This window comes from Pelodiscus sinensis, chromosome 23 (genome assembly GCF_052426305.1).
Source record: "Pelodiscus sinensis isolate ZL-2025 chromosome 23, ASM5242630v1, whole genome shotgun sequence".
In the NCBI taxonomy this organism is placed as follows: domain Eukaryota; kingdom Metazoa; phylum Chordata; order Testudines; family Trionychidae; genus Pelodiscus; species Pelodiscus sinensis.
In genome coordinates, this window is record NC_143074.1 from 4,687,605 (window position 1) to 4,714,258 (window position 26,654).

At 50.3% G+C, this 26,654-nt stretch overlaps 1 protein-coding gene across 1 annotated transcript in view; it reads left to right on the forward strand.

Moving 5' to 3' along the window:
• The window catches only part of LOC102452610 (uncharacterized), a 227,754-nt gene that overhangs the window by 126,674 nt on the left and 74,426 nt on the right, over positions 1 to 26,654 (forward strand). The window contains exons 10-18 of the mRNA XM_089772994.1: positions 6,712 to 6,750; positions 7,375 to 7,428; positions 9,925 to 9,978; positions 17,004 to 17,111; positions 19,687 to 19,740; positions 21,257 to 21,310; positions 22,365 to 22,409; positions 23,156 to 23,209; positions 25,902 to 25,946. Coding sequence (XP_089629120.1) covers positions 6,712 to 6,750; positions 7,375 to 7,428; positions 9,925 to 9,978; positions 17,004 to 17,111; positions 19,687 to 19,740; positions 21,257 to 21,310; positions 22,365 to 22,409; positions 23,156 to 23,209; positions 25,902 to 25,946 — 507 coding nt within the window. The remainder of the gene's footprint in view (positions 1 to 6,711; positions 6,751 to 7,374; positions 7,429 to 9,924; positions 9,979 to 17,003; positions 17,112 to 19,686; positions 19,741 to 21,256; positions 21,311 to 22,364; positions 22,410 to 23,155; positions 23,210 to 25,901; positions 25,947 to 26,654) is intronic.

Consider the following 26,654-nt stretch of genomic DNA (forward strand, 5'->3'; position numbering starts at 1 on the left):
ATCAGCCTCATGCACGGGTGCGCTGGAAGAGCGAGTGCGCGGGCCGGGGTGGCGGAAGTGAGATGAGACCAGCACATGGTGTCTCCGGAGCGCATTCGTCTCGGTGTGCCTGTGTGTCGGTTACGAGCTTGGGACGGGTGTTCTTGTACGTGCCACTTCTGCAGAGTGACGTCTTTCCTCTTTGCAAACACCATCACAGAGGAAGGGCTGGGCTGGCACGGTGCCGGCTGCCTGGGCAGGGGAGCTCACCACCAGGGAAGTGCAAACCGATTCCCAGGGGCAGGGTTGCTCGAGCTCTCCTGCTAGCACTGTGCCAGCAGGGAACGGTGGCGGGGAAGTGAGAAGATTCTGGAGAAGGGGCTGGAGATCTGCAGGTGCTGGGCAGCAGACGAGAGGGAATCCTCAGGATTCGGCTCATCACCTTTGATAATATTCATCACCAGCCAAGCCAGCAAAGAGATTTTTCGCCTGACCTGTTTGGACACGAGCAGTGGCATTTCCACCACACAAGAGAACCCATGTGCTCCCCTGCTGTGCCAGTCTGTGCCTGCTGTCGCTCCGGTGAAGCCACTGAACAGCCCCAGCTGTCCCTCTTGGGTACCATGGAGAGCATCTGCAGCATGGCAGCCAGCTGTCCTGGTGTAGCATGTTAGTGCCATGACGCGGGCGGTGTTGGAGGGAGGAGGTGTATCCTTCCTTGATGGACCTCGCCAGCCTCCTGGGTCCAAGGACTCTGTTGTTTTCGTCCCTGGATAGTGAAGAGACAGATCACTGCTACTCCTAGTAAGGTAAATGGAACGTGTGTATTTTGCTTAGCTCTTCTGGTAAGGTCACTGTTCTGGATTTATTAAAGAAGGGAGCAAACTCAGCATCCAGAGGCTGAACTTTCCTACATTTCTCAGATGCGTGGACTGGGCTGCCTGGAGCCAAACCTGCCTCTTTGATAGTTTTCTTTTTGTTTCTGGCCACATTAGAACTACAGGAGAGGGTGAGATTCTGCTTTGGACAAAGTCTGAATCCTTCCAAGAACTCAGACAGGCTGGTATGTCTTGAGGTTGGTGTGCTTTTAATCCTAACCCTTGGCTAAAGTCAACCCAGCATCCAAGCTCTTCCGATTGCCCTCGGCCATAGAGCAGAAACTCAGTCAGTAACTAACAGTGGTGATAGACTTAAAGAAGCTAGCGACGGATGAGACCTGTTGGGTTTTCTAATCCCCATCTCCTCGCCGCAAGCCTCTGAATGTGCTTTGGGGATCAGCCACGCATGTGGCCACCCGGCCAGGCCTTGTCTGCCTGCAAAAGGGGGTGAGGCGACGTTCCCAGAGCTACGTGGTGTCTCAGTGTTGGGGTTAGAGCTTCGTCATTCCTGAGCGCTGCCCAGCTGTAGCCTGGCTTTCCATTTAGTATTTAGAGGCATTTTATAGTAAAACTCCCGGTTTGCCCTCAGGCACTTACATTCCGTTGGTTTAACAGGCCTCACGTCTGTCACCCAAAAATATTACCTAAAGCCACATGTCTTCCGAGTATTGGGTGCCCACAGTAAACAGTGGCATTCCCATGGCAGGGAACCAATGGTATCTGTGCCGGGGTTTGGGAGAGTGATTCTCGAGGGCTGTGTTCTCTGCAGAGATGGTGTGTTCCCCGCTACGTGTGTCTGCTGAACAAAACACGGAGCCTTGTGTCTCATGGCCCCTCACCCTTAGCCCGTTGCCTCTCTTCAGGGGAGAAGAGCTACGGGGGAAGATGATGCTGAGCAGTTGAAAGGCTTTCTCCGTAACTGGAGGGGCGTAGCAGATTTAGCGACAGGCTCAGGGGGTGTTACCATTGCAGCTTTGCTGGAAGGAAAGAAATGGCCTGTACTGAAACAAAGCAATGTAGGCACATGAAGGGTTAACTAGTTCACCTGAACGAGTGATGCTGCTAGTTCCAGCTCACCATTAACCGGTGGGACTGGCACAGCTCCCTGCCTGCCATGGGCAGCTCCAGCCCCACGGGGGGTCCACAGGCAGAGGCTGCATGGTCCAAGGCAACCACTTTACTCGCCTTAAGGCTGGGCCCGCACCACTGTGACCTTCCTACCCCCTGGTGTTCAGTGGCGTATTGTGTCTACACTAGCGACTCCACTTCTCTGCTGGGCAGAGCGGCTTCAGGCAAAGAGCTGCTTGTTTCCTGCTTCAGCTGCAGAACGAACTGGATTTCCCTCGGCTTCTGAGGCCTGGATTCAGCCTCCGTTCAGGGGTCAATTCTCTCTTCTTTTTTGAAGTTTAACGGAACAGCATCACAAGCCCCCGGTGCACCTGAGTTCACGGCTTCAAACGCCCCGGGGAGAAAGCCCTGGGCTGCCTGCCAGTTCCTCGACGGCCCCCGAAAAGTGCCTCTGAAGGGGCTTCTGAGGGAAATGAGGCTCAGCTGCAGCGAGCCAGGGCCTGGCTTGACAGGCTGTCAGGGATTTTGCACATTTGCTCACATTAATCAATCTGGGATAAACTTGAAAGGAGCCGAAGTGGCCGGTGCAGCATTAGAGCTAGTTAAATGTATTCATCCATCATCGGCCCTGCTTATTACTGGAAATATTTCCATATGGCGAATGCCCTTTGTTTTGGTAAATGAGCTCGCTCAGATTCCCCTCCTCCTCCCTCCTCTTGTGTCTGAGGAATAGTCTTGGGGGAGGGAGGAGGAGGAATTTCTGACTACTGAGCTGCGCGTACAGCTTGGCAGTGAACGGGAACCCAGTTCTGTCCATGGTGCTTGGTTTCTGTTGGGGAACTGAAGGTGCTTTTGTGTCTTTCTGGTGGGCTGGGGCTGTGGGGAAAGCTGACAGGATCAGGTGCTAGTCCCTTCTGGAGACCAGAATAAAGTAATTGGGTTGGGGGGGATGACAGGAGGGAAAATAACCCTTTCCCTTCCAGCATCCTTGCCATTCAGGCGGTTGAGAGAACTTCCAAAGGTCTGGAGTGTTGGATTCGTGCTCTTTGTTTTCAGGATGAGTCTCCAAACTGAGCCTCTTGAGAAACCTGGCCTGGAAATGTGGGTTTCTCCAGAAATTTTTCATTTCCTCTAGCTGGGCCAAAACGACTGAGCGAGCTGCTTCCCAGGTCTTTTCCCTTTGTGGTGGGTTTTGTTGTTTAAGATGGTTTTGATTTAGTTTTCTTTTACGGATTCAGTGGAGACGTGATCCAGAAGTGCAGTGGCCCATAAATAAAAATCAGTGCGAGAGGAAGGCTGTTGTCACCAGAGTAGAACTGGTAGGAAAATGGAACTTCTGTTCTATGGGAAATGCTGACATTTCATAGAATCATAGAATACTAGGACTGGAAGGGACCTCGAGAGGTCATCGAGTCCGGTCCCTTGCCAATTCACGGTGGAAAGTGAAAACTTTCACAGAAGAAAAACTCTAGGCAATTTCTACTCAGAAACATCTAAGGGACCTAGTTAAAACATTTCAATAACATTGGAAATGTAAAACAAAATATTAAATGTAATCGAAAACATTAAATATGCCATGCATGGAGAATTTAAAATGAAGATTTTATTCTAGGAATAAAATATTGAAATATTTCATTTCAGTGTTGAATTCTTCCCTTGGATTTCATTTAAATCCTGACAAACATTCAGGATTTGTCTACACTATAGAGTTTTTTTTGGAAAAACAGTTGTTTTTCCAAAAAACTTCACTTACATCCACATTGCAATTGCGTTCTTTCGGGAAAAAAATCCTCTCTCTATGAGGAAGAAGCCTTTTTACGAAAGAGCTCTTTTGGAAAAAGGCGTGTGTAGATGGGGAAGAGGGAGTTCTTTCGAAAGAAGAGGAAAGAGGAAAAAGCACAGGTGCCCTGGTGGCCACTTCGTCCATAGTAATCTCAGCTGAAATGCAAGATAATGTCCATTCAATGTGGGTGCTATCTTTCCAAAAAGCAGATTGCTTTTTTTGTGCGCATTTGCTATGTAGACGCTCTCTTTTGGAAGAAGTTTTTTCAGAAGATCTCTTCCAGAACAGCTTCTTCCAAAAGAAGCCTTCAGCGTAGAATTTGATGAAACGCCATTTTCAAATGGAAAACCGTTCCACTGATTATCTTTCAGCCAGCTCTGGCTTTGAATGAATGTTTTGGTTATATTTAGAGAGAGCTGGAGCAGAATACTCAACATCCACCATTCTCATGACTGGCTTTTAGCAGTGGTTTAATCCTGTCATTTGGTCCAAGAGAAGCACTCAAGATTTTGCATTGCGTGCCGTGGTGCATTGCTGGCTTTTTTTTACACATCTCAGATGGTGATTCGGAGTAGGACTGGCCGGTGAACAAGAATTTCAAAGTAGCAGGGACTGGCTTGATTCTGCATCAGGAGGAAACAGATTTTGATTTTTTTTTCATGAAAAATCAGACTAGCTCATTGGAAGACCCAAATCCAAGTCCCCGTGCTGCCCGATTCAGAACAAGGACTTGACCCTGGGCTTCCACGCTATAATCTCTGGACTGTTGGCTATTCTGGGCCTTCTGTGGTCAAAATGACACAGAGAGAAATTGCATCATGGGCCTGATAAACCTTAAATTTCAGAGGGTAGCCGAGTTAGTCTGTAACTAGAAAAGCTTAAACAACAACGAGTAGTCTAGTAGCACCATAAAGACTAACAAAACATGTCGATGGTATCATGAGCTTTCATGGACATAACTAACTTCTTCAGATGACTGGAAGATGAATATTGAAAACAGGACGTCTTCCAGTCATCTGAAGAAGTGGGTTATGCCCGCGAAAGTTCATAATACCATCGACATCTTTTGTCAGTCTTTAAGGTGCTACTAGACTATTTGTTGCCTTCCTGACAAAGATTTTGTTAAAAACCAAAAATGGTTCCAACAAGAAATTGTTTTGACTAATTGAACTTTCTGATTAAAACATGTCTTGGAAAAACCCCTGGATGGCTCCAGTGTGGAGTCCATTGTGCCTTTGGCCTAACACTTTGAAAGGAGAATGGTATAAAACCAGCGTTCAGTGCCCACAAATGCCAGTCTGTTGAACTGCCGAGTAGCTGCTGCTTGCAGTAGCATCCAGAGGAAATGCAGTGGCCTCAAAATACTTTCAGGCCAACCACCAAAAGTTATGTTTATGGCATATCTTTTGAGGTAAAAGCAACAAATGAACGGGACTTGAAATATCCTGGTGCCTCTCCTGGATGGAGTTCAGAGCATAACAGAAAAGATGGTAAAAGAGGTGGAGGGATTGATTTATGAGGTAAGATGAAAGTAGCTAAATTTATCAAGCTGTGCTAAGCGGGGGATAGGACAAGCCTACAAAAGACTTATGAGGCTGTGAAGTATTTGCGGTAGTGCCAGGGGGTTCAGCTCAAGGACAGAGGAGACGAAATTGAAAGAAAATGTCTGAACATCAGGAGATGTTTCCTGACCCCGAGTTCTCTTTGGCTCTGGGATATTTTCTTGCCAAAAGCAATCAAAGCCATATCGCTTTGGAACTTCTAAACTGAATAAGAGAAATCACTAGCAAGTGTCCTGTACAGGCAGTTTTTCCTCTGGGCCCCAGTCTATGGTCTGGGTGATTCACTGAATCTTTTTGGATTTCTAGTCTCCATAAGATTTGATTTTTATAGTCTGTTTAACACCTATGCCTGTTGTCATCTATAGGGATTGAACCCAGATCTTCTGGATCCCAAAGGATAAGCTGCAGTTTGTATAGACTTGCTAGCAGATTTGTAACCCTCCATAGGTAGGCTTGCTAGAGACAGAAGAGAGCAGAGCCCACACTGTGTTAGCATAGGTTACAGCTACATTTCATGTTTGTTTTGTGTGTGTGTGTGTGTGTGTGTGTGTGTGTGTGTGTGTGTGTGATGCTGCCATCCCCTTTTGGGGAGTGATGGCGCTGTATTCTCACGTCATACATCCTCGGTGCTCCCCTCCGCCCCGTTCTAATGTCTAGTGTTTTATTTGGTTGGAGAATCTCTCTACCTCAGAGGCTGCATCTCCAGAGCAAAGGGATAATCTATGAATATTGGCTACGTCTACACTACAAGTTTTTGCGGCAGAAAATATGCTAATGAGGGAGTCATTAGCATAAGTTGTGACATCATTCGCATATTTTCTGCTGTTTCTTTTTGCGCAAGGGGTTTTCTGCACAAAAAGAAGCATCGGGGGAGGGGGGGTTGTGAAAAAACCCTCTCTGGGACAGGCATAAGGATCTTGCACAAAACAGGGTTTTTGCACACACAAAAAAAGTCCACACTGCTTCTTTTTACACAAAAACCCCTTGCACAAAAAGAGCAGCATTTCTTAAACTGGGGGTCATGAGGCAAAAGGGAGTTGCAGAGGGTCACAGGGTTTTGTCATCTTTACATCTGCGCTGTCTGCAGAGCTGGGCAGCTGGAGAGTGAAGCTGCTGGCTGAGGGCTCAGCTGTGCAGGCCGCAGTGCAGAAAGTTGGCAACACCATACCCTGCCCTCCTTCCTTCCGCGCTCCTGCTGGTGGCAGCTATACCCAGCCAGCAGCTGCCGCTCTCCAGGACCCAGCTCTGAAGGCAGCGCCACAGCCCGTAGAAGTAAGGGTAGCAGTACAACAGCGCCCCCATACAATAATCTTGCCACCGCCAACCCACAATTGCTTTTTGGGTCAGGAGGGTCATGGCTACAGCAGCATGTGCCATCCTTGGCTGGGAGAGTAGATGGATTTTTTTACATGCTCTTTCTTTTTTCTTCCTCTCCTTTTAGCAATCCTCGTTTTACCAGCTTCTCCATTCAGGCTGGCCGGTGAGTGTCTCCTGTTACTTAGAGGGACATGGTGGGTTCTCCAGCATCTGCAGTTTTTTAAATTAATATCTTTCTAAAAGATCGGCTGTGGCTCGAACCGAAGTGACAGGCGTGACCCAGGAATCCCTGGGGGGACATCTCTGCCCCATGTTACACAAGAGACCCAACACAGATGGTCTTAATGACCCCTTCTGGTCTTAAAAGAGGACATTGGGACAATGCCACCCAAGTGCATCAAGAGCAGGTGGCATGGCTGGGGCACTCTTTTGTCTCCTAGTTATGCCTAGAATGAAAGGATTGTTGGGAATCCAGAGGTACTCCCCTTGGAAGCTCTGTCTTCCAGTAGCTCCGCTGGATCCCAGTCCATTTTCAGGTTCAGTCAGATATTAATCCTTATTTTAAAAAAAGTGTGTGTGTGCTGCCCTCTTCACAGACCTTTTTTGTGCATTACACCACTGCCCCCTACCCACCCCTGAAGTATTTAAACAAAAAGAGGATTATGTCTCTAAATCCCGTGACGTGATCTCTCACATTTCTCCTGAATGATCATATGGAGTCTTGTGTCTTTCCAAATAGGTTTGATCTCTAAAACATGTTACTGATTGCCTTTTTTTTTAAATCTAGAGACAGCCAGGACCACGTGGACTGTCAGGGCATCCAGGAAAACCAGGATCACCTGTAAGTATGAAAAGTATCCCCCTAAATATGCCCACACCAGCAAAGTTCTCAATTCTCCCATCAGACATTCCTGCTTTCATTGGATGCTTTCACAGGCAATGTTTAGAGACACTTGAACTGATAGATTCATAGACTGTAAGGGTATGTCTATACTAGCCCCCTAGATCGATCTAAGGAGGCTAATGAGGATGACTGAAATTGCAAATCAAGCCCAGGATTTAAATATCACGTGCTTGATTTGCATGTTCCCGGCAGGTCACCATTTTAGAAATTGACTAGCCCAAAGTAACTTCCTGCATCTACACGCGGCAGTGAAACGGGATTCCGATTTAAAGCCCCTAAATCGAATTAGCTGGTAAACTTCATTGCAGGAGGAATACCAGCTAATTCGAGTTAGGGCTTTAAATCGGAATCTCGTTTCACTGCCGCGTGTAGACGCGGGCAGTTAGTTACTTCGGGCTAGTCAATTTCTAAAATGGCGACCAGCCGGGAACATGCAAATCAAGCACAGGATATTTAAATCCCGGGCTTGATTTGCAATTTCGGTCGCCCTCATTAGTCTCCCTAGATCGATCTAGGGGGCTAGTGTAGACGTACCCTAAGATCACAAAGGACCATTGTGATCATCTAGATCAGGGGTCTCCAAACTTTTCAGCCCGAGGGCCGCATTAACTATCAAACAGCAGTTCGGGGGCCGACTACACACTTGAGGTCCAAATAAAAAACAATCAAAACATGGATGTTGTTTTTAATTATTTATTTAATATTATTTTATTCAGTTATTATTTAATAACACATTGATACACTACACATGAACACCTGTATTAGTGTGAATGGTGAAATTGTTTCCTGGATGCCAAAATAGCAGACATTTCTGGCTTTAGATTTGTTGTCCCTAACATCAACAGTTACCTGAGATTATCATCGGACAAGTTTGTTCTCAAATTGTTCTTCACGTATTTCATTCTTGAAAATGTTTGTTCACACAGGTATGTTGTTCCAAAGATTGAAAGGTACCTTGATGCAAAAGTTTTGACATTAGGAAAGTCTTCCTTGGGCAAAAACTGGTAAAAACCCACCAGTCCTATTTTGAACTTGTCCCTAAGGAGGTCATTTGCTTGCAACTCAATGACTTCCAGCTGCAGTTCATCTGGGCAACTGGCCACATCTGCTGCAAATGGGTTTTGAAACAATCTCACTTCTTCTGCCTTTGAATCCAAGTGCCTCTATTTTAATTCGGTAAAAACATAACGTCCACGTAAGCGGCGGCTGATCTTGGCAGGATACACGTAAATTTCCGTAATTTTTTTTCCGTAGACAAAAAGGTCTCCACGGGCCGGATGAGAGGGCCTCGCGGGCCGCATCCGGCCCGCGGGCCGTAGTTTGGAGACCCCTAATCTAGATCATCATTCCTGAAATAGACCCACAGCCTCCGGCTGCATTACTGAGGTCCTCAAATCAAAGTTACAGAGACTCCACCATTTACACTAGTTTTAGCCTGCAAGTGATCCAGGTCCCATACTACAGAGGAGAGTGAAAACCCCCCAGGGTCTCTGTTCTATCACCCGCCATTGAGAGATTCGCTGCTAGCAGTTGCAGATCAGCCGAATGCCCGTGTAGGCAGTCTCATCAGACCTTCCCCCCGATACATTTATCAAGCTCAGTCTTCACCAATGTAGGACACATAAGGGGGTTTACAAACCCCACACTGAGCACAGACGGGGACAGCCTTTGATCATAACCTCACACAGGGGCCAGGCATGGAGGCAGTACTTACAGCTGGCGGTCTGCTACAAAGGGGAGAGGTAAGAGAAGTAAGGGGAGGTTGGAGGATCTGAGCTAACACAGGGGCAATAGGCCTGCATTAGGCTGCCTCCAAGAAAACAGCCAAGGGACTAAGAAGGCTGCAAGAGACTGATATTTGTATTACTATTTTATATCCAGTCCAGAGGACATTTTATTTTAAAGTGATAATTAACTAACAGGGTCCCTAAGTTTGAGGTGGTAACTGGCGGTGCTGATGGACAGACAGGGCGAAAAGGCAGGTGTGCTCTTGACAAGCCGTATTATAAGCAGGCCTGGGAAAGGGAAGCTGGATTGTGTAGAAGGAAGTTTGTGGAACCCAAATGGATTGAGAGAAAAGCGGGGAAAAGACCCGTTCTGGTCCAGCCTCAGAAGAGAATTGTAAGCAATGGAGAGTTTGCACCCCACAGCCTGTGGCTGAATACTGATGGTGTCCTTGCCACAAACTGGGGGAATGCCAGCAGAACAGCAACCCAAGGCCTGGCTCCGAAGAGCTATGTTGCAGCTCATCCGGCATGTGACTGAAATTGCCAGTGCTGCCTTTGTGTATTGTTCATTGTCTGCCCTGGAATGGGATCTGTAAACAAGGCTGCAAACCCCAGCATTCTCTCGACACGGTAAATCCAGCAACCTGATCTGGGCTCGCAAGGGGAAAGGTTAACGTGCACTGATCTGAGCTCTGTGTGTGCGCAGGGCCCGCCCGGATATCCAGGGGAGCCAGGAGATAAAGGCCGGCTGGGATATACGGTAAGTGCAGGCTGCCAAGAGCTGCTGTCTCATGTGGTGTTAGCCCGGATCAGGTACGTGACCTTCCAGACCCTAGGGCAGTAAGAAATATTCTCGTGTCCAGGCTGGCTTCCTGCTGGTGAGCAACAGTACACACGGAGAGTGTGATTCCCAGAGGTACGGGACCGGCACGATTCACGCTGGGAGGCATGGGAAACTCCATGGCTCTTCGCAGCAAGTCTCTAAGTCGCAGAATCCTCCAGACATTTGCACAGTAATAATGTGGAGCCTCAACGCCAGGCTGTGGGTTCATCTGAAGAGCCCGATGGGATGAGATTGGCTCCGTGGAGATACTGTGGGGAGGGAGGCGGGACTCCCCATGATGGATATTTGTGTCTTCTTGTTCCTTTGCTCTCCCCTGAGTATTCACTCACCCAGTCACTCTCCCTCTCCTCCCCCCGCCCACACAAGGTGGAATGGTCTGCGCCAGCGTGATTGTCATTTCCATGTGATCTGTGACCGCCTCAGTCATTGTCGTCCAATCAAAGAAATCCCTGTACCCGCGCTGGAATGGTGCGTTCATTCGCTAGCGCTGCGGTAGGCGATACTGTCGCTAAAAGCCGAACCCCTTGTCCATAGGAGGCGGATGGAACTGGGGTTTGTGCTCTGTTCATTTGCTTGTGCAGGTCTTCCCCAGCCGGCTCGGTGACATTGTCTCCAGGCCAGATCCTGGAAAGCATCCGCCTCCCCCCCATGCTTGGATTTGAGAGAGCTCTGAATCTAAATAGATCCCACCATTGCGCCTGTCTATCTCCCTTCCTTCTGATAGGAGACCTCCCAGCCTGTGCCCTCCTTACCTCGCTCCAGCATGAATAAGGAGGAATCCTAGCTCTGGCAGCTGGACCTGAGCAAACTGCTCTGCACAATTCAGATGAGGTTTTCATCGCTGCCTAAGGAATTTGACTATTCCAATCCCATGAAAACAACAGGAGGAATCAGGTGTCCAAACCCTGTGTGGCTTTGAAAACCGCACTTCTGACTTGTCAGCACATAGTCAACCTGTGGAACTCCTTGCCAGAGGATGTGGTGAAGGCTAGGACTTTAACAAGGTTCAAAAAAAAGCAAGATTGATTCATGGAGGTTAGGTCCATCAATGGCTATTAGCCAGGATGGGTGAAAATGGTGTCCCTCGCCTCTGTTTCTCTAGAGGTGGGTGCCAGAGGAGGATTACCTGTTGTGATCCCTAGTTCAGGTACAGGTGACTGGATCACCATCTCCCCAAGCCTCTTCTTACCAAACACTTGGCTGTTTCCCAGTGACCATCCTCTTGTGTGAACTTCAGTTCCTGGGGCTCATCTATCTCCCCCAAGAGGCCCATTTGTCTTCAACCGCTGCAAGTCCAGCCTTCGCAGGCACAGCGAGCAGTCGATTTCCCCCGACCCTGTAGCTATATTGTTCTCCCATAGGACATTCACCAAGCTGGTAACGGTCCCTTTTAAATTCTATTGTCCAGAGCTTTCCTCATCTCACCATGTTCCCAGAGACCTCGCCCAACCTACATGCAGTTCCCGTTTGCTTCCCTTCCCCATGCTACTTCCTTTTGTTCATTCCCCTCACCCCTCCTTTCACAGGAATCCTCTGTCCCTTCCTGTTGCTTCTGCTCTCACAGGGAGATGTCTCCTCCAGTCCAGGAAGGGTGGGGGAGAGCGCACGGGGATACTCTCACCTTGATACAAGCAAACGTAGGCAATTGGCAGACGTTTCCCTGGCTTCTAACTGGATTCCTAAAGCGTTTCATGGAGAAGCAGGCCATTCTGTGCGTGTGTGTGTTCCTTGGGGGCGATCTTTGTCCTGACTCCTTGAGACCATGAGGCTGGCTGACGTTTCTCCTACTGATCGTAGCCAGAGCACGGCCATGCAGGGCAGGAGGGAGCTGAGTGTTTGCAAACCTTGGTGTGGCAGTTTGTGTTTGGTTTGAGCTTGGTTCCCCACCCCCGCATCCCTAGGAGCCCCCATGCCCTCCCTGTCTTGAATGTTCTTCCAGACTGGAGGGTTCAGGCCAGGGACAGGTGTGTGCTCCCAGCAATCTGCATAGGGGATGTTGAGCGGTGGTGGTGGAGGGGGCTTCTTGTAGCTTCTGCTGAGCCAGTGTTGGGCATCCTTCAACAGGAGGAGGAGGGAGAAAAATTGTTCCCCTTGGCCTCTGAGGTCAGGCCAAGAAGCAATGGGCTTCAACTGTAGCAAGGGAGGGTTAGGTTGGACATTAGGAAAAACTTCCTAACTGTCAGGGGGTATGTCTACACTACCCCGCTAGTTCGAACTAGCGGGGTAATGTATGCATACCGCAATTGCAAATGAAGCCCGGGATTTGAATTTCCCAGGCTTCATTTGCATAAGCGGGGCGCCGCCATTTTTAAATCCCCGCTGGTTCGAACCCCGTGCCGTACGGCTACACGGGGCTCGAACTAGGTAGTTCGAACTAGGCTTCCTAGTTCAAATTACCGTTACTCCTTGTGGAATGAGGTTTGAACGAGCGGGGATTTAAAAATGGCGGCGCCCCACTTATGCAAATGAAGCCCGGGAAATTCAAACCCCGGGCTTCATTTGCAATTGCGGTATGCATACATTACCCCGCTAGTTCGAACTAGCGGGGTAGTGTAGACATACCCAGGGTGGTTAAACACTGGAATAAATTTCCTGGGGAGATAGTGAAATCTCCATCATTGGAGATATTTCAGAGCAGGTTAGACAGGCACTTGCCAGAGATGATCTAGATGGTGCTTGGTCCTGCCGTGAGGGCAGAGGACTGGACTCGATGACCTCTCGCGGTCCTTTCCAGTCCTAGTGTTCTGCGATTCAGTGAGGTCAGTAGCCGGCACAGCGAAGCTGAAGGAGCGCTGACATCTCTGAAGCACCGAGACGAGTAGCCTGGAGTTGTTTGAGCATCTCCAAGGCCCATGGGATTAGATAGCAGAGAAAGGGGGCTTGCTTTTTTTAACCTCGCCAAGTGTATTGTTTCATCTTCATTTTTCCAAGCCCTGCCCAAGAAGTTGCTCCTGGCAGTGTTTTCTGAACTGTGGGCTGCGGAATTGCACAAAGATGTCTGGTGCATGGGTCCTTTTGGGCTTTGTAAAGAGGGGGCAGAAAAGCAGAAAGCTTATTTAGTGGGGAGGGTGTCTGGTCCATAAATCCAGATGCCTCTCATCTGTGGAGAGCAGAAGAGGGCAGCTCTGGGGAATCGGTAGCAATGCACAGTGTTCCCCCCGTATATTTTACCAGCTGCCAACATCTGGAAGGTTTCGCTGAGCGTGTTAAGCCGACAGAATGTAAACCTTGGAGGCTGTCAGTGAAGCTTAATCAAATTGCACCACAAATTATTCATCCGTTCGCATAAACAGGCTTGGCGAGGGGGTTTGCGGCGGGATTAGTGCAGGAATGAAAAGGAACCTTTTTTCTCAGCGCGCAGCTGTGACCCTGATGTGCTTCAGGTCTGCATCTGAGCTCGTGGGTTGCGACTGAGTCCTGGGCGCTGGGTAGCTCTGAACAGAGACCTCGATTTGCCAGGGAAGTGAAACTCGGCTTTGTTGCGGTTTGAATGAGCAGCTTTGTTTTGTGCTTGCGTTCGTCTCTCAAACATGGCCTCTACTTCTGATACCTGTGGCGCCCACATGGAATATCCTGATTAGCCAACCACACGTGTAGTGGCCTGCTCATTGTCACTGGCCCGGTAGGCATGTTTATTTTTCCAGAGGGTGTAGTCTCAGCAAACCAGAGAACTCTCAACACAGTTTCCTATCCTATCACAGACCAACTCCTGAATTCCCGAGTCTTCTGCAGGCAGCCATTGCATTGATTTTAGGGCTGACCTCTGTCACTGGAGAACAATGTCTGTGGGTTAGACATTTCCAGTCCTGGAGTTCTTTCTTGCTGTGAAGCTTTGCGATTGTACTGTTTTGTGACTACAGCCCTAAGGGACGGTAACAAACTTTCAGCTCAAGGTTCCTACAGCTACCCAGGGAAAATGGAGTCCTGGTTTGGTGTCAGATTGTGCAGGTGGCATGTTTGTGGTGAATACTTTGGAGTGGGAGCCGTTTTCTGGCTCTGTTTGCAGAGCACCGAGCATGAATGTGAGAAACCTTTCCCCACGGTGCCGTGTCCTGGAGCCCTGGGGCGATGTGGTTGTGGGGTAGTTGAGGAGGGACTTACTCAGATCCTTTGGGTTTGGGTCACAGGTGGCTTGTCTTTTGCTGTGGCCTGGGTCAGTTCGTTCTCTCCTAGGGTACATCTACACTACAACGTTAATTCAAACTAACTTAGTTCAAATTAGTTAATTCGAACTAAGCTAATTCGAACTAACGGATCCAGACTAAAAAACTAGTTCGAATTAGCGTTTTGCTAATTCGAACTAGCATGTCCACACAGAGTGGACCCTGAACCAGGCTTACGGATGGCCGGAAGCAGTGCCGGAAGGGCATCAGAGGAGGACTTAGAGCGTGGAGATGCTGTCTCAGGCTAGCTGAGGGCTGTGCTTAAAGGGTCCCGACCCCCACCCCGGACAGACAGTTCTCAGGGGTGCCCCGCTTGCAAAGCAGTCCTGGCTTGGATTGCCCGGAGTACCCACACTGGGCACATCACAGCACTTGGCCATCAGACCGGCTGCACTTGCCGCAGGCTGCCATCTGGGGAGAGGGGGCAATTGGGGGGCTGCAGGAGAGCTTCCACCCCCAGAAGCCCGCAGAGCCAGCCCAGTCCTCCCCATCGGGGGCTCGTGCCCCATTCCTCCCTCACCTCCTTCCACTTACCCTTCCCTAGCCCCTCTTCTTGATGTACAAAATAAAGGACAATTGTGTTCAAAAATGGAATCTGTCTTTATTGAACAAAACTGGGGAACTAGAACAGAGTTTAAAGGGAAGTGAGATCAAGTCATGGAGGTTGGGTCCATGGAGTGGTATTAGCCAGGGGGTAGAAATGGTGTCTCTGCCCAAGGTTTGTGGAAGGCTGGAGAGGGATGGCACGAGACAAATGGCTTGGTCACTGTCTTCGGTCCATCCCCTCCAGGGTCCCTAGGGTTGGCCGCTGTCGGCAGACAGGCTACTGGGCTAGATGGACCTTTGGTCTGACCCAGGACGGCCATTCTAAGCTCAGGGCTCAGGGTCGGGGGTCTCAGTGGACCACCTTGATTTTCATGCACACCTGCTCCTGAGTGGCCAGGCTGGCAGCTCTCCTGCCCTAGACGGCCACTTTCCTGTGCCTAGTGCGGAGGTTGTGGACGAGGTCCACGATGTCCGCACTAGCCCAGGCGGGTGCCCACCTCTTGTGGTCCCGGGCAAGCTCCGGGAAGAGGGGGAGGGCTGGGGGGGAATCGGGTGGGTGGCTCGATCCGTGCCAGGTGCATCGCTCTGCCGCTGACATTGTGTCTGTTTGGAGAGTCAGCTCTGTGAGGCAGGGACCTTCGTTGGGTGTTTTCCTACAGAACAACGTGGCTGTGGTCTCAGTTTGGGCCCCTAAGTGCTACTGTTACACCCATCCTGATTATAACTGCTCTTGGCTCTGCAAAAGCAGCCACCGCAAGTCACCAGGTCTTTGTATCTGTTCAAGCTGCTGCAAACTAGGGATATCAGAGTATAACCAACTAACCGTTAAGCTGATACATTTTGGTTAATGGTGTGGATTACACTCAGCCAGCTCCCGGAGAGGTGGCTTCGCTGCGACAGGGCCATTCGGGGAAGGGCGTTGCTGCAGGTTCTGCACTATACACTAACGTATAAAGCTTTCTACTGCAGAACCTGCAGCGTGTGTAACCATGTCATCGCTATCTCTAGCGGACACACAGTTACCATATGAAATGAATTTTAGCATCCCTACTGCGTACCTAGCGAGGAGCCTCTGAGCCCAGTCAGCAGTGTGCCAATGTTAGGGAGGAGACAGTCGTACAAGGCCTTTACTTGGCCTTCTCCTGATGTCCTCTTGATTCACTTCCCTTTTCTCCTGCCTGTGTTTCGTTTCTTGTCGTGTAGCCAAGGAATCGGACTTTCGTGGGCTGGCTGGCTGGGTCACAATGACCTGGATTTGGATTCATCTTTCTGCACTTTCCCTACCATCGTTCCCTTCTACCCCTTGGCTCTTAACTGGGTTTAGAGTGGAAATAAAACTCTTCACCTATTTGGATGTTGCCAATTTCCTCCCTCCACGCACAAATCTTTTTACTGCAGCCCAAGGCAGAGCTGAATGACAAGGCCGGAGTGAAAGAGAGTGCTTCATTTGCAGTGTTGCTCTGTAGGTTCTTAGTCCAGGGCGGGGCCCACTCTTTTCTACGGGGGTTCAGGGTTTTGGATGGAGATTGGGTGCAGAAGAGAACATGGGGTAGAGGAGTGGGGAGCAGGAGAGGGGGTTGGGTGAAGGAGGGGGTTGTGACCTGGGGCAGGAGATTGGGGTGCAGAGTCCTGGAGGGGATATGGATGCAGAAGAAGATGTCAGCCTGGGGAAGGGGTGTAGGAGGGGTCCAGGCCCTGGGAGGGATTTTTTGACCTGGGGCAGGAGGAGAGGGGTTGCAGAGGGTTTGGGTGGTGACCTGGGGCAGGGGATTGGGGTGTGGGCAGGGTTGGGGTGCCAGCAGGTGCAGGCTCTGGCCAGGAGATGCTTACCTAGGCAGCCCCTAGCTAGCAGCCCAGCAGGACCCTACCTGCTGCAGCCCCAGGCTAAAAGTGTCTGGCTGCTCTATGTAACTGTCTGTGCTGGAGGAAGGCTTCGCATGATGCTCCCACGCCCAGCACAGCCTCCCAGCTCCCATTCGCTGGTTTCTGACCAATAGGAACTGAGAGATTGTGTTGGAGGCATGGGCAGTGCGCGAAGCCTTCCCCCACATGCAGTGCAGAGAACCACATGAAGCAGCCAGCTGCTTTGAGCAGCGTGGGGCTGCTCCATGCCTGAAGGTCCTAGTAGGGCAGCTGCAGGCTGGATTGAAATGCTTGGTGGGCCGATTCCAGCCCGTGAGTCATATCTTGCCCACCCCTGCTCTGATTGATCCACCTTCCTTCTCTCTGCAGGGGGAGCCTGGACTTCAGGGCTTGCTAGGACGTGCTGGTTTCCCTGGCTCAGATGGGCTTCCTGGAATGGACGGAAAGCCTGGACCAGCTGGGTTACCAGGAGAGCAGGTGAGAACCAGGATCATTTTGCCCTTCGTTAGAAGTGGTTATGGGCCCATTGGTGTCAAAACCCTTAGCACTCATGCGGAGAGAGCCAACAAAAGAGCGTTGGATGCTGTAGCAGGATATAATGGGAGACGTTTGCACCAAAGAGATAAAGACACTGTCCGCTGTCCTCGCTGATGGTACTTAGGCAGCCAGCAAGCCGACGCTGAGTTGCTTATTTGCCACCTTTAATAAAAGAAAGGGCCCATTCTGCCTAAAATTAGAACCTCTGGGCACTGCTCTGATAATAATGCCCAAAGGTTCACATGTAACGAGTAAAGAGGAACAGCGTCAATGATCAGTGGGGCATAGTTAGTGTCTCTGGAGCCACCTGAGCTCCTGGCACGCTTCACTGCACCGCTGCTTTTAGTTTCCTGGGTTGTTTTTACCAGAAGGAGAAAGGAAAAAGTTGAGAGAGAATCTGGATTCCATCCGCTTGTCTAGTTCACAAGCTCTGTTGACTTCTTTTGTGGAGCTTTGTGCTAATAGCCTTCCCCTTACTCAGCCTTGCATGCTGGCTTCTGTCAGGAAAGCGCAGGCTTTGATTCAGGGTCTTGTGAGAAGTGTGGATGAACAGTGATTAAAAAACTGGTGGAGGTAAAAGGCAGAAAGTCAGAAAGAAAGTGGGCAGGAAAGCCTCTGTATAAATCCATGGAACACCCACATCTTGCATACGACGTACAGACGTGGTTACCTTATCTCAAAAAAGATCTCTTGTCACTGGAAAAGTTCAGAAAAGGGCAACAAAAATGCTGAGGGGTTTGGAACGGCTGCCATATGAGGAGAGATTTAAAAGACTGGGACTTTTTCCTTTAGAAAAGAGTGGGGATATGATAGAGGTCTACAAACTCATGACTGGTATGGTGAAAGTGAATTAGGAAAGGTTATTTACTTGTTCCCATAACATAACTAGGGTCACCAAATGAAATTAATAAGTAGCAGGTATAAAACAAATAAAAGGAAGTTTTTCTTCACTCAGCACGCAATCAACCTGTGGAACTCCTTGCCAGAGGATGTTATGATGACCAGGACTTTAACAGGATTCAAAAAAAGAACTAGATAGATTCATGGAGGTTAGGTCCATCAATGGCTATTAGCCAGGATGTGTAGGAATGATGTCCCTAGCCTCTGTTAGTCAGATTCCCTGTTCTGTTCATTCCCTCTGGGGCACCTGGCATTGGCCATTGTTGTCAGACAGCATACTGGAGTCGATGGACCTTTGGTCTGACCCCGTATGGCCGTTCTTCTGTTCTTACAACGTCAAAGCAGGGGAGGTAGCAGGCAGTTGTGCCCAGGCTCAATGCAGGTTATGGGTTATAGAGGGATAGCAATATGGAGGAGACTTTCATTGAGGGAGCCCGAAAAGCTGTGCAGCACCTATAGTGGTGGCAAAGCCTCAGAAAGTTGATGGAGATCAGAAGGGCTAACTGGCCCCTCTTCATGGGCTCAGCATTCAGGGAAGGTAGGCGTTAGATGTGAAACGAGTGCCAACGAAGTAACGCCGGGTGAGCTCTTCACACAGCACCTTGGCTCATGAGGCCTGAGGCTTTGTCACGATTAACCTGTGTGGTGTTTTGGATGCTGCTTGTAATGATTAGAACTGGGAGCACCGGCTGTTGGGAATCTGGAAGCACAGGAAGGAGGCGGGAGGAGATGGGCCAGGCCTGAACCTGGCAGCGGGCCCTCGGCAGACAAACATTTCAGAGCCCCTGCTTGGCAACGTGAATAACAACACACAGCTGTACAGCACACGGGCACAGCTGGAATGGCCATGCTATGAATCCATCCGGACAGCTGCTTGGGGCTGCTCCCCGAAACAGGGGTGGCCGGGCCCAATGGGAGTGAGTGGCATTGCCATGTGGCACACAGGGCCACATGTGGGCTCCCCATAAATGTGGTGGCCACACCTAGTTCACCTCAGCATTAATCTGGCCCTGCTGATGAGGCTGCAGTCTGGATTTAGGAAGTGAGGCTGAGGGATTTGGGCTTGTTTAGTCTGCAGAAGAGAAGAGTGAGGGGGGATTTGACAGCGGCCTCCAGCTACCCAAAGGAGGGTTCCAGAGAGGATGGAGAGAGGCTGTTCTCAGTGGAGGCAGATGGCAGAATGAGGAGCAATGGGCTCAAGTTGCAGTGGGGGAGGTCTAGGTTGGATATTAGGAAAAACTATTTCCCTAGGAGGGTGGGGAAGCACTGGGATGGGTTCCCTAGGGAGGGGGTGGAATCTCCGTCCCTAGAGGTGTTCAAGTCCCAGTTTGACACAGCCCTGGCTGGGATGATTTGGTTGGGTTGGTTCTTCCTTGGGCAGGAGTTGGACTCGGTGACCTCCTGAGATCCCATCCAACTCCTGCCTTGTCATTCAGAAACTGGCCCTTGGCCTATACAAGCGGGAGCAACTCAGGGGAAGCCACTGGCGCTTCACTACTTACAACAGGCTTGAATGTGGCTGGATGAGTGTAGCCACAGCAATGTGAGAGCTCGGCTCATCTCACTAGGATAAACTCACCTTTTGTGTGCTCCGTTCCTTCTCCCTTGTCACCAGGGCCCCCAGGGATTTAAGGGCGACCAAGGTCCAGATGGAGAGACAGGAGACCAGGTGAGTTGGGGGCATGATCGGGGGAGGAGGGGGGAGAGGGAGGCCAGGAAGGGGAGGGCGATCCTGTAAGTCAAGGGGGTGGAACTCCAAATTAGTATCTTCTCTTACCCTGTGCCCGCTCTGCACCCCGCCCCCACCACTCCCTCGTGAGAAGAGACATCATGCTGCAAATGACAAGTTCTTCTTGGATCTGAAGCCCTACAGCCTTTCGTGCTTAGGTCTCCTCTGTGTGTGTGTGTGTGTGTGTGTGTGTGTGTGTGTGTGTGTGTGTGTGTGTGTGTGTGTGTGTGTGTGTGTGTGTGTGTGCATTTACATGAGTGTCTGTCCCCTTCTCTCCACCTGTCCGCTCAATTTTTCAAGCACGTGACATTAAAAGCCTCTCTCCGAAGGGTTAACAGATGTTACATGCATGTCACACGAGTAATGTGTGTTCTGGAAGGCTATAAACCCATCAGTAGCTGTTTGCAGATGGCCTTAATCCATGTTTGTAATTAAACTGTTGGTCTCCATAACGACCTGTAACAAACAATTGATTTGATCATTTATCAGAATGATTACGCATAAACTAATTATCAATGCATCTTGACTACAGAATGCGAACACGTTTCCCCTCCTCCCTTTCCCTGGGTTTCCTGCTTTGCTTGGTTTCTTTCCTCGGTTGCCCATGTGTGACCTGAGCAGCGTCCCCCTCGAGAGCAGTACTGAGAGCCAGGAGCGCCTCTCTGGGCATTGCTGTGCCTGTGTGTTTGGGCAGGGCAGGGAGTTGATCAGAAGTTGCGTAGGATACATTGTAGGCTGCGGTGTCCCTTGTTGTAGAGGAGCAGGGATCCCATATTCTGAAACAACGTGAGATTTCATTCCTGGGCTGTTTCGGTTGATCTGAAACAGTCAAAACCCATGTTACTGAGAGTTATTTCTTCCAAATTGTGGTTTTCAGAGGCTGATTGAGCCTGGTGGTTTGAGTTTCTCTGAGCCAGCTAGGATGGATCAGCTTGCATGGAAAATGCCCATATAAAAGCCTCTTTCAGGCCAGGTCTACGCAAGTGTTCCCTGTAAGCTGGGTGCTTAAGTGGCCACTCAGGAAAGATTCAAATGCCACCCAACTTATTAGCAGAGCGCCACAGCGAGGTTTTTGTTTCTGCTGGTGGTGCACATCAAAATTATTCCCCACATGGATGGAAAAAATCCACATGTGGCTAGAAAAGATTAGCGGGAACATGGGTCAACACAAGGAAATGAGGTCAGAATAACCACATCTCTCAGTCTCCGAGGGGTAGTTGTGTTAGTCTGTAGCTAAAATGATAAGGGGTCCTGGGACACATTTAAGGTTGTGTTCACATCTCTTGGGGCTGTGAAAGATCCATGCCCAGGGAGTTTCTGAGCTCTCACATGGACCAGGTTTGGGCATGTTAATTGCATTCAAGCTGCCAGCACTCAGAGAGGGAGCAGGCTGATTGGCCCCCCGCTGCTTAATAGCTCTGCAATGGTTCTCATGTCTCCAACGTGCCTGTTTCAGGGGTTCTTGGGCGACCCTGGACCACCTGGGGAAAAAGGAGAAAAGGGGGCAAAGGTGAGTTCACATGTTCTGAACCTGGACACAGGGACCAGGGGGTAGGAGACCCAGGCAAGAGATGCTGCTGGCTACTGGAGTTCAGAGTCACTTGCATGTGGAGCACTGGCCATCAACAGCAACCCTTCCAGCGTCCCCTGTGACCTAAGGGGGACACATGGCTTTGCTCCCCTTTCGCTGAGACGAAGCCAGTTCTGCCCAGGTCTCGTCACTCAGAAACCTCGGCACCGTCTCACCTGTGCAGTCCCCCGGGTGCTGAATTAGCTCACAGCCCTGGTACTAGGGATATTTCCGGCAAGTCAGCTAACTATTTAACCGATAAGCAATCGCTGGTTAATCATGACAACTTCTTCCCCTCCGCCGCATGCTCTGCATTTAAAACTCAGGCCGGCAGGCTGGCTCGGTCTCAAGGCAGTCTCTGTCTGTGGGGAGCTTGGGCTCCACTCAGATGGGGGGCTGCTGCCACCCCTCTCTGCTGCCTCTGTATCAGAGGCAGCAGCGCGGGTGGCAGGAGGTTCCCTAGGAAGGGAGCCAGGAGCTCACTGGCTGCCCCCGGGAGGCATCGAGTAAGCATGTAACCTCTAAGAAATATAGCGGTTATGGAGTAATTGAAATAACCACTGTCTAACATCCCTACCCGGTGCAGGCTCCTTCAGGGCCTCGTTGCCTCCTTCCTAAAGCGGGTGCTGGCTCTCCCCGCTCTTCAGCACGTTTCAGGAGAAGGAGGGGTAGGTGGGATCGTGCTTCCCCTTCACTACAAAGAGTCTAGATCAGAGAAGGGCAGAGACCTGCTGGTTCGGGTTGGAAGCCAGTCAGGACAGGCCTGGCTTGGTGGGTAGACACCAGAAATGCATCGAGCCATACAGCTGACTGACTCGGCAGTCCCATTGCCCGCACTGCAAAAGGGGGTGCTGATGAGTCAGTGCTCACAGAGTTCTGACCCGGGTCAGGATCCCAGCGGGCACGAGGGGATCCCCCGCCCTTTAGCCCTGCTTTCTGCTGCACAAGGGATGTTTCCCTGAGCTCCTCTGAGCTGCGCGTTTTGCTGTTTCAGGGGGTGAAAGGACAAAACGGCCCCTCGGGACCTGCTGGAGTTCAGGTGAGTTGACAAAGAAACCATCTCCTCTCATCCTCTGCTCGCCTCCCAGGGTTTCTGCCTCACTTCTCACTTGCCTAGTGGATCCAGCAGCCGGTTTTGCTGTGAGTTCAGGGGGATGCTAGAACCCCACACTCAAAGCAAACCCCAGGGAGGCTTGAACCCCACAAAGGGAGCCAAGGGTCTCCAATTCTAGCCCCTGCTTTAGCTTCCCCCAGCTGTGGCAGCCCCCACACATTTTGCCCTCCTTCCTCAGAAGAGCCAAGCGTCTTACACATCTAGGATTGAGTCTCCGGTGCCCCTCGATTCTGCCCCGTTGTTCTCCTGAGCAGAGACTGTCCCAAAGCTGGAATGGTACCGACCTTTGATACCCTTTGTGACTGGTTGAGGACGGGTGGTCTCTAGTGGTTACAGCACATGATGGGGAGTAGGGCGAAACAGGTTCTATTCCTGGCTCTGATGCAGATTCACATAGCCCTGGGAAAGTCACTCAATCGTTCTGTGCCTCAGTTTACCCATCTGTCAAAACGATGATGCTCCTTGCCTGTTGGGGGTGGGGAGATGTGTGGAGATCTTCTTGGTGCTTGGAGACCCTCCCCCTCAGGGAAGAACCCCTTGTTGGATGGCCATGTTCTCAGTGCCTTCCGGTGGGACTCTCTTGGGTTTGACACTTTAAAGAGGGGGATGAAGTGGCCCTGTGCCTGACATGTCTGCGCCTAATCTCTTCAATACATTGGCTTGTTTCCTAGGGGATGATGGGTATCAAGGGTGCTTCAGGGTTCCAGGGCCCGCCTGGGCCGCAGGTGAGTGACTTGCTCTCTTCTCCGCTTACTTCCTGAGTGCTGCAACACCTGTCTGGTCATAGGCACGGAGGAAGGGGTGAGCCGCTCCACGCTGGACATTAACACAGCTCTGGCACCTCTCTGGGCAGAAGGACTGAATTACTTTGTAGCCGCAGCATCCACTCGAATTTGGCCCAGCCACCCTCGGCCATCACTGGAGGGAGTCGGGCCAAATTGAGTGGCATTATGATTCCACGTGCCAGTGGAGCCTTGAGGGGGCTAGACCTCACTCCATTGCCCTTCTCCCGGGCCTTAAAATCCCTACCCCCACAGAAAAGTAGCTGGAGACCCAGAGTTCAGTCTCTAAGGATTTTCAGCAAGGATTGCACAGGGTCAGCCGCCCCCTGCCCCCCACCTACACGTCCCAAAAGGAGCTAAGGAAATGAATTTAACTAAATAACTTTATGAAATCGTACGATGAAGAAACAAATAATCACATTTTTCCAACATAACACAGCTGCTTTTAACCCAGACAGTAACGTCACAGCTACAGTAAACATCAATAAAGAGAAAACCAGAAGTAGCATTTGAACAGTTCGGTCCACACAAATCTCTGTGAGGAGAAACTGAGAGACCCCAAAAAGTTAAGTGTAGTTCACCCAAGTCTCGGTGTCTCTGAGCGGCAGCTCTGCATTTAAAATGTATAGGAGCCGGGCAGGTGGGAAGCCCAGCTCAGTTCCAGCTTGCGCCAGGCCCGGGACCAAACCCCGTTGTGGCTATGCAATTTAAAACGCAGTCGCTGGGGCGCAGGCTGCCAGCTCCTACTGCCTTTTAAAATGCAGAACTGCAGCAGGGTTTGGTCCCACAGCTGGCATGAGCTGGGACTGAGCTCGGCTGCCTGCACAGCCAGCAGCAGCCCCTGTGTATGGGGGTGCCCAGTGGGGAGTTAGGCCCTGTCTGTAGCCTCCCTCCCCCCTGTGACGGTGCGTTGGGGTCCCCCGCCTCCTGCACCCCTGAAAGGGCACGAACAGACTCCACCAGCCAGTAGAACAGAGGGAGTTTATTGCCTCTCCAGAATACAGCACAGCACAGATGTCACTAGGTTACAGGGCAGGCCTAGGATGCCTCAGCCCCCCTTGATATGGGGTGGGGGGTCCGGCTTCTAAACCCCCCAGCCTGTTGCTGAGGCTGCTTCCTCCATGCTCCCAGACAGAAAACTAACTCTCCTCCAGCCCTGCCCCCCAGCCAGGGGCGGCATTCCACCTTCCTTTGTTTCTCCCCATGGGGGGTAGCTGGTCAGACAGGTTTGGAGCCCCCTTTGCATAATGACTCCAGTCACAGACAGCAGAGGTCGCCACAGCCCTAGCAAGGTACCCCCACTACGTCACCCCCCTCCCCCCGCACACACACACACTGCCTCTGATAGAGGCAGCAGCGAGTGGGGGGGACAGGTGGCACTGTGGAGACAGTGCTGGGAGGGATTGGCTTTTAAGCCAGCTCCACCCAGCACCGGCTCCTGCTTTTCCCCCCTTCCTGCCTCTGATACAGAGGCAGAATGGGCAGGGTCGAGAGGGAGGGGGTACGTGAGAAGTCAGTTCAACTATCCAATAAGTATAGGCTTCTCGGGTAGTCAACTAGTCCCTTACATCCCTACTGATCCCCAGATCTGCACAATTGGCTGAGTCTGGACCATCTTCCCTCCACTTGCTTGAAGAAATCCTCAGTTGGAATCCAGGCAGACTTTTCCTCTGCTGTGGATCCCTGCGAGCCAGCCACTCACTGGTTAACCAGTCACTCAGTTGAGTCACAAATATACTGATTGTAAGAAAACCCTGTTACAAGCAAATAGAGAAACTGAGAACAGCGAGGTAGAAATGACGCTTTCCCCGTTGCTACATTTGAAAGAACGGCTGATGAATCACAGTAGCTGAGAAATTTAACTAGACGGTTTGGCTAAAATCAAACCAACATTCCAAGCGTACAATTAAAACAGAAGTTATTTCCCCTTAACATCATCACTACCTGCTGCAAAGTGCTTCAGAGTGAAGGACAGCAGCCTGCTCTCTGCTCCTGGCTCTGTTTGGGGAGCAGCCTGCTTTGTCTCGATCCGTTTTGTGATCCTTGTGTGTTGTTCTGAACACTAGGAAATGACGTAGGGCTACGTTGTCACCTTCCAGCAAGAGTAACTGGTTTTAAACCCCCTCCTGTTCTGCAATGTGATTTGTCCTTTTCATATTTGTTCATTTTTTTAATTGTATCCTTTGGTATATATGGTTGTGACTACTTTCTTCCACTATTTGATCTGAGGAAGTGGGTCTGGCTCACGAAAGCTCATCATCTAATAAACCATCTTGTTAGTCTTTAAAGTGCTACATTGTCCTGCATTTTGGTTTTAATCTAACGCCCCTGAGTGTATGCCTTGAAGATAGTAGCTGGGACTTCTGGATCTTAAAGCATGAGTCTCTACTGCCCACTCTAAGAGACCCTGGTCCCTCTCTGTAGCCCAGCCACCGCTTGCGTAGAGCAGAGGACACATGGAGCGGGTGTGGGTTACACTTACATGCTAGCAACAGTCTGGGTTGCATCATCCACGTTCACAAACCAACGGTGGCTTTTTCCAGGTACTGGTGTCACTCAGTAGGAAAGGGGGGAAGGGAAAAGAGAGCAGTTGCTTGGAGTGCGGGATCTCAAGTGTTTCTTTATCCTGCTTTAGGGGGAACATGGCGCAGTGGGCTCTCCAGGGCCAGCCGGACCTATGGTAAGTTTATCATCTTCCAGTTCAATCCATGGATATAAACCAGGGTGTTCTTGAGCCGAGACAGTTTTCAAGGACAACCACGCTCCCCTAATGCATTCAGCGCTATTGCCCTGGAGAGCTGGGAAGGGAATTACAGCACATGGCAAATTTTCTAACAACGTTTTTCCATTAGAAAATGTCCTTTGGTCAAAATTGAATCTTTCCAGGGGAACGTGTTGATTTCAGAAAGCTTACTTGAGGGGAGGGAGTCAAACTGACGCCTGCCCATAAGGCTGGAAAATCTTGTTTTGATGCTTTTGAGATGGAACCTTTTGATTTTTTTTTGTTTGTTTTAAAACACATTTCATTTTATATTACACATTGTACTATGGAAGAAAAAAAAATCAAAATGGAAATGCCACTTTTTCAAAAATCCAGTCTCCCAGGAAGGTTGGAAATTTGAATTTTCTCTCCCGAGTGGAACGAAAGCACATTTCCAGTGGTGGAAATTCCAGCTCTGCAGGCAATCTGGCCTGTGCTGAAAGGGGAGGACATGTTGCATAGTGCACAGGAAAAGTGGAAGGAAAAGGGAATTCCTTTCCCAGATGCCCCCCCTGCCTTGTCTCCGCTCCCACCAAGAAATGGGGCTGTGGTGTGTCTGGGGACAGCTGTCTTTTCAATGCAAGAGCGTTACTGAGTTTTAATTATAATTGTCCCCGGGCCTTGCTA